This window comes from Otolemur garnettii, unplaced genomic scaffold (assembly GCF_000181295.1).
Source record: "Otolemur garnettii isolate 467f Iridium unplaced genomic scaffold, OtoGar3 scaffold00018, whole genome shotgun sequence".
NCBI lineage: Eukaryota > Metazoa > Chordata > Mammalia > Primates > Galagidae > Otolemur > Otolemur garnettii.
Genome location: NW_003852413.1, coordinates 2,322,205 through 2,333,023, shown reverse-complemented (window position 1 = coordinate 2,333,023; position 10,819 = coordinate 2,322,205). Strand labels below are relative to the sequence as shown.

General features: G+C 60.5%; 1 protein-coding gene across 1 annotated transcript; it reads right to left on the bottom strand.

Annotated features, from left to right (window-relative positions):
• Nucleotides 1–2,066: 2,066 nt before the first annotated feature.
• On the bottom strand, nt 2,067–7,892 carry NPTX1 (neuronal pentraxin 1). The gene is made up of 5 exons (XM_003786072.2): nt 7,324–7,892; nt 6,835–7,042; nt 4,574–4,818; nt 3,248–3,427; nt 2,067–2,600 (listed from the first exon to the last, which is right to left on the bottom strand). The coding sequence occupies exons 1-5, from the start codon at nt 7,765–7,767 to the stop codon at nt 2,379–2,381; spliced, it is 1,299 nt and encodes a 432-aa protein (XP_003786120.1). The 5' UTR covers nt 7,768–7,892; the 3' UTR covers nt 2,067–2,378.
• Between the last annotated feature and the right edge of the window lie 2,927 nt (nt 7,893–10,819).

Here is a 10,819-nt window from a genome sequence, read left to right as displayed (position 1 = left end):
ACGGACAGCTCCCACCTGGCCCACTCTGGGCAGAAGGTGGTCTGGGGTCTGGTAGATTGGCCAGGCTGGGGCTGGAGGGAGGCGCTGACCAGGGAGCGCTAGCACAGCCCCTTTGGGGCCCGACCTATGTGACCACTCCTAGATGGAGTGGGGGCTAGGCCTGGTCCTGGGAGGCGACTCCAAGCTCTCTTGCTCTCTCTCCCACCTTCGGGAATTCATTAGGCTTGTTTTCAACCTACACGTTAAAAATGCTTCTTGGTGTGTTTGGGGGTGGGGAGGGGGAGAGGGAAACCGACCTCTTCTCGGCCTCCTCTCACACCCTTGGCTTGCTTACCCCACCATGTCTGGGAGCTACACGGGTGGTCACGGGACACACAACACAGGACCGGAGAAGTCCATGCAGGAAGGGAACACACACCGGACCCAGGGAGCAAAGGACATGCACACAGAGAAGATCCCTGCAGACCCGAGGATGCCACAGCCCGGCGGGCGCTGATGAAGCACAGTTATTTAAGAAAAGCCACTATTGGACAACATTGGGCAGCGTGGCCTGATCGGCACCCTTCTCACGGGGGTGGAGGGGCCTGTGGAATGGCAACCAGGGCCGTGCAGATGCCCACAGAACAACGACACAGACACTGACACTGACACACAGACGCACTAAGTTTCCGACACAACACGGACCTGTTAGTTTAAGGGGACAGGTGGCCCTGGAAGGAACAGAAGATGAAAACACCTGCTCCTCCTGAAATGTCTGCGGCTGCAGATGAGCCAGGCAGTGCGGTAGAATTTCTAGAAAGACTTGTCAGCCTTTTACTAATTAGATTCCTGGAGACAGAGTCCAGGCTGCCCTCGGGGCATACGACCACCAGATGGTACAACAGAGCAGGGAGTATGCCCTACTGGGGCGTGCCCTTCTGAGTGGTCTCTCTCTCCCTAAACATACACACACACACACACATGCGCTTGCACACATACACACACACATTTTTCTCCCCTCCTCGGAAGGACTAGGACATGTTCATGTTGCTTTATCATGGGGAACAAAAACATCAAAGTTTCAGGACACTGGTCAGGTCTCAGTGTCACTGGCTGGTCACAGGTTGGGGTCTGCTATGGCACTTGAGCCCGTAAGATGGGGGAGTAAGTTTCAGGCCCCCACCCTGGCCAGGCCTGGCTCCGTGTGAGAGGTCTGGAGAACCCCTGCCTCTCAGAGGGGTCTGAGCCAGCTCCCCTGGTCCTGGGTGTGCTGGGGGGATATGGCTGTCAAAGTCCCACCAAGAGGACCTTCCTACTGACTGGCTGGACTCAAGCCTCAGTGGCCCTATGTGCCTGGGTCTTAATCAGACTGTGGGTTCCCTTGTCTAAAAGGTCCCCTCTTGAACACTGGTATTGCAATGCCAGAGGCAAAAGGGGAGAGTCACGGGGCCCTGGTTTCCCAGCTGTGAGTGGGACACCCCTCTCTCAGGGCCACCCGGGCTGACACAGTGTAGCACTGGAGACTGGAATGGAGGGATGGGTCCCAGCCTTGCAGGATGCAAGGAGGTGAGAAGGCCACAGGCAGAGCCAGCTGGGCTGGGTATGCAGGCTGCCCTCAATGCAAAGAGCCGGGATGTCATCTGGGCCCTGGCTGAGGGCAGGACTGGCCCACCCCAGCCACCTGCCCACCACGGGAAAGCATGTGGTGCTATCCCCGGGCAGTCAGCCTTCGATCTTCAGAGAGAATCTGCTCCTAACACCAAATAAAAATTCTCCATGGAGAGGCCCCCCTGGCCCTTAACAAACCAGTAAAAGACATTTATTATATCAATATAGACATATGTCGCTCTGAAAAAGGTCTGCAAATGAAGACAAATTTGTGTGCTGGAGAAGTCACACCAGCCCCAAGGCACGCGGGCAGCTAATAGAGTTGGCATATACAGATTTTTGACCCATCAAGAGATCTCTCAAAGCCACAAAGAAAGAAGGACTTGAAATCCTTCCTTCTAAGAGAAAAAGCCTCCCTCCAGCCGCCCCCACACGCACACACGGAGACACACACGCAGACACACACATACACACAGATCCTCTCACCTACTTCTGCATTGTTCAACATGCCGCTGCCGCCTGCTTTAGCTCTTTAGCTGTGAATGGGGCACGCCTGAGAGACAGTCCGGGGCTCCTAGAGAGAGTGGGACGTCCTCAGGGACAGATGGGAGCCGGGGCTGCTTCACGTGCACGAGGAGGACAAAACCAGGCTGTGTGCGTGTGCGTGTGCGTGTGCAGGGGCGACGGCCTCGGCTCATTCCTGGGGGAAGGGAGAGAGGAAGAGACAGACAGGTCATCACCGCACAAGCAGGGGAGGCGGGCATGGGGGGCTCAGCCCTGGCCTGAAGCCATCAGTTGATCTGACGACAGGCCTCGAATGTCCACTTGGTGGCACCGCCGTAGATCTCGATGTGGGACTCGGCCCAGGCGATGACGTTGCCAGAGAGGGCCTTGGAGCTGCAGGTGGCCAGGTTGTACACCTCTCCTGGGGTCAGCTTGCGGTCCCAGATGTTGAAATGGGCCAGCTCACCCACAAATGCTTGAGTGGCATCAAACCCGCCACCCAGAGTGTCCTTCGGAGAAAAGCAGAACATGAGGGTGGTGGAGGCCATTGGGGTGACCTGGGGACCCCTCTTCCCTAGGGGGAGAGTCTGGGTGTCTCACTTCAATATCTATCCCTCCCCTGAAGATGCCCGGGGGAAGGTGGTGCTGACCACCTCTGCCTGGGAACCTTCTCCTGGGGCACTTGGACTCTGCCTCTCCTGCAGCTGGTCTCCTGGCCAGTGGGTGAGGGGTCCTTAAGGACCATGACCACATGGACACAGGGTCTAGAGCCCTCCTCAGGGGCACTCTTTGCCAGTGGCACCTGTCCAACAGGGGAAGACAGCCTGGAGGGCCTGGATTCCCTATCCCCCCTCTCCCTCCCAGGTGCTCAATGGGAGACAAATCACTTCACAGGCACTAAATTATTCATGGTTAAAAGCAGAGTTGGCCTTCCTATGCCAAGAGAAGTGCAGCTACAGTTACTGAGAGCACAGAAACCAAAGTCTGCTCTTGCTTGATGTGCTGCATGAGCCCACCCAGAGCAGGGATATTGCCCAGACGGCTACATAACCTGCTCCCTGGGCTACTGCTCAGAAAACGACACTCCCACCCCACCCCCCACCTTTCTGAAGCCTTCTCCAGGCCCAGGCCCAGGCCCAGCATGGCCAGCCAGTACCTGCTCCTGGCCCAGCACCAGCACACCCTGGGGTTTGATGGGGTGATAGGGTGCCAAGTTCTCCCCGCTGCCGCCCTGGGTGCCGTCCTGGTAGGCCTCCCAGACGCCATCCCGCGTGGTCCAGGTGATACAGATGTGGTGCCACTTGCCATCATTGATCACAAAGGGCAGCTTGGCTACCTGGGAAGGGAACAAAGCACAGGGGGCCACAGGGAAGGGAGTGCGACTCAGAATCAGTGATCTTCGCTGGCTCAGCTGGCATTCTTCCTATCTCTACTTTTGAAAGAAATTTCCAAAACCGTTATCGAATTCTCATAGCACCTGCCCTCCAGCCCTGTCCCCAAGTGGGCTGCAGAGTCACACAGGCAATGTACTGCTTTGCTAACAGGGACCACGAAGTGGGAGGGAGGATGTGAGCATGTGGCCTCCTCACTCCTGCGCCTTTCTGCCTCTGTGGTAGTTCACAAAGCAAGTGATCCCCAGGCCTGAGTCTACCCCTGCCTTCCAGGTTCTGGGCCACACCTGTGGGCTCCTTGCCAGCCTGGCCTCTCTCTTCCCACACCATTTCCAGTTAATAGACCCTCTAGCTCTGCAACATGGCAGTCCTCTGCAGAGGGTCTGAGAGATGCCACAGGGGAGATGGCCTAACCCTGGAATTTTACTCCCCCTCTCCCATTCTAGGCAGGAAGGAAGGAACAGCAAGAGAGTGCGGAAAAGAACCCTCACACCCTTCTCACTCAAGGAAATGGGACCCAGAAAGGCACAACATGGTGTCAGGAACATGGCTGTAGCCCTTATGAACACTGTTGGCAGCTGAGTCTGCCGCTAACAGGGGCCAAGATAGGGAAGAGTTCATTAAAGGGGAAGGGCTGCCTTGTGCAGCCCTCCCCCAAGGGGTCACCTGGCCCTGGCCTTCTCTTGACAGGAGGCTAGCTAAGTACAAGTAGATTTGAACTTGGAAAAAACCCCTAGGGGTACCTTTGCCACCCAGAGCAGCTCTGAGCCCCCACCCATGGAGGGGCAGAGCCAGCTCCAAGGCCAGCTGGCAGAGGAGGAGGAGTTGGGATCACACCAGTGGGATGGGCTGGATCGGCCCCAGGGATCATTCTTCATCTCCAGCCCCCACCCCAGGAAGCTGGTCTAGGAAGGTTCCAGTTCTCTCTGGTCGCTGAGCACCTGCACCATGCACCCCCTCGGTCCTGCCTGGCAAACACTTCTCTTGGGGCCCAGCAGCACTTGCAGCCTTCATAGCCCTGCCCAGAACACCCAGGGACCCTGTGCACCTTGCGCTGCTGGCCCAAGAGCCTAGGTGTGGTGAGGCCCTACCTTGTCGTTGATGAGGATCTCCATGGGGTTGTTGCCCCACTCGATGAGGACCAGCTCATTGGCCTGTCCAGGCACAGCATAGGAGAAGGGCGTGCCCACCCCTGGCGCCGCACTGGACTTGAGCCACATGCACACGGTGAAGGCGTACATCTCTGGCAGGCTCTTCTTCACCTTGGCGTACATGTAGTTGGTCCGCAGTGGGAATGTGAGCTGGAACTTGTCTCCGGGGCGGTTGTCTTTCTGACCTGCGGAGGGTAGAACACATCTTGACGTCTGCACCTTGACAAAGTGCTTATTAGTGTCTCAGTTGCTGTTAGTCCCAGCCAAGCCCCGTGATGCAGACCACACAGGCTCTGGTCTCCATTCTGTGGATGCAGAAGGGGCGGCTCCTGGAGGTCAAGTGCTTTGCTCCAGGGCACAGGGCCCAGTTGGTGAAAGAGCAGACCCAAGGTCTCTGTACTCCACGCCTGGCTGGCCCTGGGCAGGTAGGGGTGGGATGTAGTGCACAGCAAGGCTGTGGGCATGTGCACTGGACTGTGGGTGGGTGTGAGGAGGGGATGGGCACTCTACCAAGTCAGTGCAACCAGAAGGTATGGCCGCAGAGGAAGGAGCAATGAGGCTAGATCCCCTCAGAGGAGCCCTCAGGGGCTGGCCTGATTTCAGGACAGTGACAGAACTCAGAACCTGTCATCCTGACCTCTTCTCTTAGACCCTCACCCAGCAAACCTCCCTTGAGGGTTGGACATGCTGAACTCCCATCATTCATCGGACTCCTGAGGACTCCGGCTGTTTCCAGAATCTCATTCACCCCTCAAGAGGGACAATCACCCCCTCCCAGCTCAGAGGCTCTGCCAGGGACTCTGCTTGGAGCCCTAGGGAGAGGGCCAGATGTCAGGAAGCAGGGGTAGGATGCTTGGAGCAGGGCCCCCCAAGGTGACTGCTTTGAAGATGAGGCCACAGTCTTCAGTGAGCTTCCTGACAACTCAGGCCCTAAACAGGTGGCCTCCCCCTCGCCTAGCTACCAGCTTCCCCCCTGGGGCCAACGTCTCCAGTGAATGTCCCCTCCAACCTATACAACACAGTAGCAACCCCTGGGCACGATGTGACAGACTCCAGGGAAAATGCTCTAGTCCAGCATGGGCACCAGTAGTACCAGGCCCAGAGCCCAGGCACACACACACACCCCTGCTAGATTCTCGGGTGTTTACCTGTGGTCCTGCCAGAGAGCTTAGGAAAAAACCAGTTCCCCAGGCCAAAAATTATTTCTAGAAGGCGCCCCGCTGGGCCAGCAACCCTCCCCCTCTAAGCCAAATGTCTGGGGAGCAGGGAGCAGAGAAAACCTGGCCGTCAGTGCAGCACCCCTGAGGTTCAGGCCTGGGAAGGGGGCAGCCCCTAGCCTCTCTCCAGGGTGTTTTTCATCCCCTCATCTCCCCTCCCTCCTTCTCCCTCCCTCCTGAGGTCCCTCCTTCCCCTGATCTGTTTTTCAGTTACATAATGCGCCTTAAGATGGCACTGTTTAAATCTGTCCGGCACATTTTGCGGGCTGAGTAGGGGTCACGTGGCCCTGCCCCTGCACGGGGCGCCCCCTGCCCCTTTTACAACCTTGTCCCATTTCTGGGACTTCTAGTCAGGCACCTGGAGCTCATCCATGTGCCCAGGGTGACAGCCTTGTCCAGCCAGAATTGGCAACTAAGGAACCTGGTGGGGGGTGGGGGCAGGCAGACAGATGCACCCTTGGGTTGCTCAGAAGAGAGAACCTCAAGGATGGGGCTCAGGTCAAGGGCTGGGGGATTTTAAGAAGATAGCAGGGGCACTAAGGAGGTGGCTGAAAATGTGCTCAGCAGCCCAATTGGTCCCCAGAACCAGAGGACCCAGCCCCGGCCCACACCCAGCTGTCTGTTGGGGACAGGGACCAGCCAAAGAGAGGCTTTCTTAACCAGGAACGGTTTGGGCCAACGACAGATACTGTGCAAAGTTACTGAAGATTAAACAAACCACACTTGAAAAATACAGCCCGTGTGTAAGTGTCTTGATTCTCAGCCCTTGCAATTCCTTCCTCCTCTCTTCCTCCCCTTCCTGGAGAAGTCCTGAGCCCAGGGTGCCAGCCTTGTCGGAACACTAGCTAGCAGCCCTGACCCTGGGGAGAAGCGGGGGGCTGCAAGGGTGCAAGGGAGATGAGGCTTGCACAGGGGGAGCCAGGAGGGCGGCAGGGTCCTGCAGCCAGCCGGCCTGGCAGGCAGCAGCTCCCCTGCGCCCATTACCTTTCTCCAGCTCGCTGATGCGCTGGTGCAGGGAGGTCAGGGCGCTCTCGATCCTGACCCGCTCCTCGGTATCGTTCTTGGGGCCTCCTTTGCCCTCCTCCAGAGTGTTAACCCGAGATAGCACCTGCCTCTCCAGGTCATCGATCTTGCTCTGCAGCAGATCCTTGAGGCTGTTGGTCTGGCTGGAGGAATTGAGGCGGCTGTACTGCTGCGGGGTGCAAGGGCGGGGGGAAAACCACAACGTTACATGAAGAGCGGGACCGTGCGGGAGGCCCATGGCGCGGTTCCCTCGGGGCGACTGCGGGGGCGGCCTGGCGGGGGGAGCTCGCGCCAGTGGCCGCCAGAGGGGCTCAGCGGGCTCCGGGAGACGCGGGACGGGCGTCAGCACGCTGCCAAGGGGGGTGTCGGGGCTGCCCGGCCAGGTCGAGAATGGGGTGGGGGAGGGCAGAGGGGCGCGAGAGCCGTGGGGGAACCGCGTCGCGCGCGGACCTCGAGGTTCTCCAGGCGGGTTTTGAGCGATTGCAAAGTTTGCCCGAGTTGGCTGAGCGTCTCGGAGGCCGGTGTCCGGGACAGGTCGCCCATCGTGTTCTTGCCCGAGCCGGGCTGCTTGCGGCCGCCTCCCGCCCTGGCCTCGCCCGCGCCGGTGTCCAGCGTGCTCTGGCTCTCACAGCGGCCCAGCTTGGTGGTCAGCTCGCGGATGGTCTCCTTCTGGCTCAGGATGGTTTCCTTCTGCTGCAGCACGGTCTCGCGGAGCTGCAGCACGTTGCTTCGGAGCTCCTCCGCGCCGCCGGGGGCCACGGACGCGGTGCACATGTCGGCGTCCACGGGCACCGAGGTGCAGATGAAGCGCGTCGGCCCAAAATCCTGGGCCCCGCTGCCCAGGAGGCAGAGGGCGAGCAGCGCACAGGTGCGCGCTGCGCGGCCGGCCGGCATGGCTGCGGGCCCCGGGCGCTCTGGGCCCGGCTCGGCTTGGCTGGGGCTAGGCTCCGACTGGGACCAGGCTCCGGCTGTCGCTAGGCGGGCGGCCGCGCTCTGGGCGCCGCGCTGCGAGGTCCACACGGCCGTGCTATCAGGCCCCCACTGCCGCCTGCGCTGCGGAGCCCGCGCCTTTTATGCAGCCGCGGGAGGGGCCTCGCGCCGCCGACGTCATAGGGGGAGGAATCCCGCTTTAATTGTCTGCGGCTGGCCGCTGCGCGGCGGGGGTCGCACCCGCGCGCGACAGGGCTGCCTCGGCCTCCTGGCTCGCCCCTCCTCCCCCTGCCCGCCGGCCCGCCCCCGCCTTGGTCAGCGCGTCTTCCCCGAAGGCTCCGGGAGACCGGCAGGAAGGAGGTCGGGCTGGGCGCTGGACATGAGGCTGGGCCCCCTGCAGGGTGTCCCCAGATCTTCGACGGGGTTATGGGCGGGTGGGACACCACCGCGGGCCTGGGAAGCAGAATTCGGTTTGGCTTGCCCGGCCGCGCCGACCACCCTTGGGGACTCAAATCACCAACACCCGCGTGTCCGGTAGTCAGCACCACCAAGTAGAGCCTCGCGGCGCCGCTAAGTCCAGAGAGGGGGTTAGTGGGCCGCTGCACGTTTGTTTCTTAGATATCCTTGTGGTGTTGAAAAGCCACTAAACACCGTGGGTGTGGGGACTTCCCACGACCTGGCTTTCCCTGTCCTGCGCCCCCCTGCCCTGTGATCCCTTGCTTCGTGGACCTGGCAACGTCCCGTCCCAGGGGAGTGACAGCCCCCACCAGGCGAGCACGGGGTGGCGGGGACTTCTCGGAGGCCGCCCTGGCGGATTCAGCCTTTCCTGCCGGCGGAGCCAACCGATTCCCGGCAGACGGCGTCGCAGGGGCTGGACGCCCACTGCGGCCTCCAGGGAGGCGCGGAGCCCGCGGGAGGAGCCGTCCGCGCGCCCCAGCACCTTCCCGAGGCGGGACGGGGGCGCGCATCTGGGTGTCCAGTGTGTGCTCGCCTGTGCACGCTGGTTTTAGGTTCCCTATGCGCCCAGTTTGTCCCACTTCTCGCGTGAAAGCCAGAGAGAAGGGTCCCAGGGGTGAGTGGGGAGCGTCGCTCCTGTGAGCCTCCCCACGTTGGAACTTTACTCCCAGACACTCCGCCCAGACATCGCACGCTCCCTCCTTTTTCGGGACAGCGGCGCTGCCGGCTCCGCTCCCTGGATTCCCGCCTGAGTTCGGGCGCCCGGCTCGGATCTTCCGACCAGGACCAGAGAGGCTGTCCCGCCCCTCGGCGGTCAAAGCCAAAAGCTCCTCAGAAAATTCTCTCCATCCTAGCTCCCATTGTACACAGAAGGAAGCTGGGGCGCCGTGACTCTCAGGTGGGGCTGGAGTTCTGGCCGGCTGACACCTCCCGCGTCCCCTTCGTCCCTCAGCCTCTCACTGCGCGCGCGGCAATGGGCTGGGGCCCCGCAGCCAGATCCCGATCCCGCAGCCCCGGTCCAGAGGGATCGCCAGGCAGCTCCTCGGTGCGGGAACTGGGCAGCTGCCTGGCGGTGGGAACGGAAGGTATCTTGTTTGAGGCCTCCTCCCAACCCTCAACCCGGGGCTCCCCACCGCGGCTGGCTCCCCCTTTAGGCCTCCCTGAACCCGCGGCTGCGAGCGAGCCCGCGCATCCTTCGGCCGCCGCTTCCTGGCGCCAGGGGGACCCCGCGGCCCGCACGCTGTTGTCCTCTGCTCTGCGCGCGGACGGTGTGCGGGTCCCCCCCTCTGCCCGCCCTACTCACCCTGCTTGCCAACCCCATTCCCCCTCACCCCCTCGCGTCCTCTCCCGGACTCCGGCCGCGGGAGGGGGTTAGCACAAGCGTCCCCACGCGGAGTGAGCTACCGGAGCGCGGTTTAGAAGGAATTACCCCCGCAAGGAGAGCGACGGCTCTGCACCAGCTCCCACCTGGTGACCGGGACCTGGGACTATGGTCCCTCGGTGCTCTCCCGCGCGTCTAACGGAGGCCATTCTGGCGGGGCCCTGGAGCGAGGCTGTCCCTGCCGAGAGCAAGAGGTGGCCACGGGCTGTTTGGATGGAGCAGGAACCCTTAGCCAGGCCTTGAGTCTTGATTCCCAAGTTACAGTGGAGACTTCAGGGCTCCCAAGGCCGGGGATCCAGGCTTTTACCCCCTGTCCACCTCTGGGACTTCCCAAAAGCCAGGGAAGCAGAAGTTCAGGAGTGGCACCTCAAGACTGAGGGCGGGTCTCCCTTCACCGAGGATGGTCATGAACTGCATGGAAAGCAGAGGCAGGGCCCTGAGACAGTGTCCAGGAGCATTGGCACCTTTGGGAAGTGTGGGGTCTCCAGGGAGAGGAGACGCTGGTCAAGGGGCCAGGACCACTTCCATGATGGGAGCTCACTTGAGGGGGTGCCAAACTGGAAGCTGTGCTGAGACCCTCCCTCACCCTGCAGCCTGCCATGCTGCTGAGTTCGGGCGAGACTCAGGGCTCTCTCCTGCAGGAGGCGCTGTGTGGGACAGTGCACAGACTCAGGGGAGGCCACCTACTGTGTTCTGCTAATTTCATTAAATCCTTTTAAACTGGACACCAGACCCTGGGCAAGACAAGATTTAATCTGGTCGAGTTTAGGGTTCCCTATGGCTCTCCAGTCTTTCCCAAGTATCTGGAAACCGAGGGAGCTAGGAGAATAAAAGAAGGCCTGGGCTGGGTATGGTGGCTGGCACCTGTAATCCCAGCACTCTGGGAGGTGGAGGTGGGTGGATTGCCTGAGCTTACATGTTCAAGATGAGCCTGAGCCAGAGTGAAACCTGTCTCTAAAAAAACCAAACCAAAACAAAACAAAAAAATACAGCTGGGTGTTGTGGCCTGTAGTCCCAGCAACTTGGGAGGGTGAGGCAAGAGAATGGCTTAAACCTAAGAGTTCAAGGTTGCTGTGAGCTATGATGCAACAGCACTCTACTGAGAGTGACAAAGTCAGACTCTGTCTCAAAAAGAAAAAAAAAAAATGAAGAAGGCCTGCCCTGCCCAAAACCATCAGA

Excerpts from the sequence above, each read along its gene's own strand:
- NPTX1 (XM_003786072.2), bottom strand. The coding sequence starts at position 7,767 with ATGCCGGCCGGCCGCGCAGCGCGCACCTGTGCGCTGCTCGCCCTCTGC. Across the intron at positions 7,043-7,323 it reads CCCGCCTGGAGAACCTCGAG|CAGTACAGCCGCCTCAATTC; the intron begins GTCCGCGCGCGA and ends TGCACCCCGCAG. Across the intron at positions 4,819-6,834 it reads CATCAGCGAGCTGGAGAAAG|GTCAGAAAGACAACCGCCCC; the intron begins GTAATGGGCGCA and ends TACCCTCCGCAG.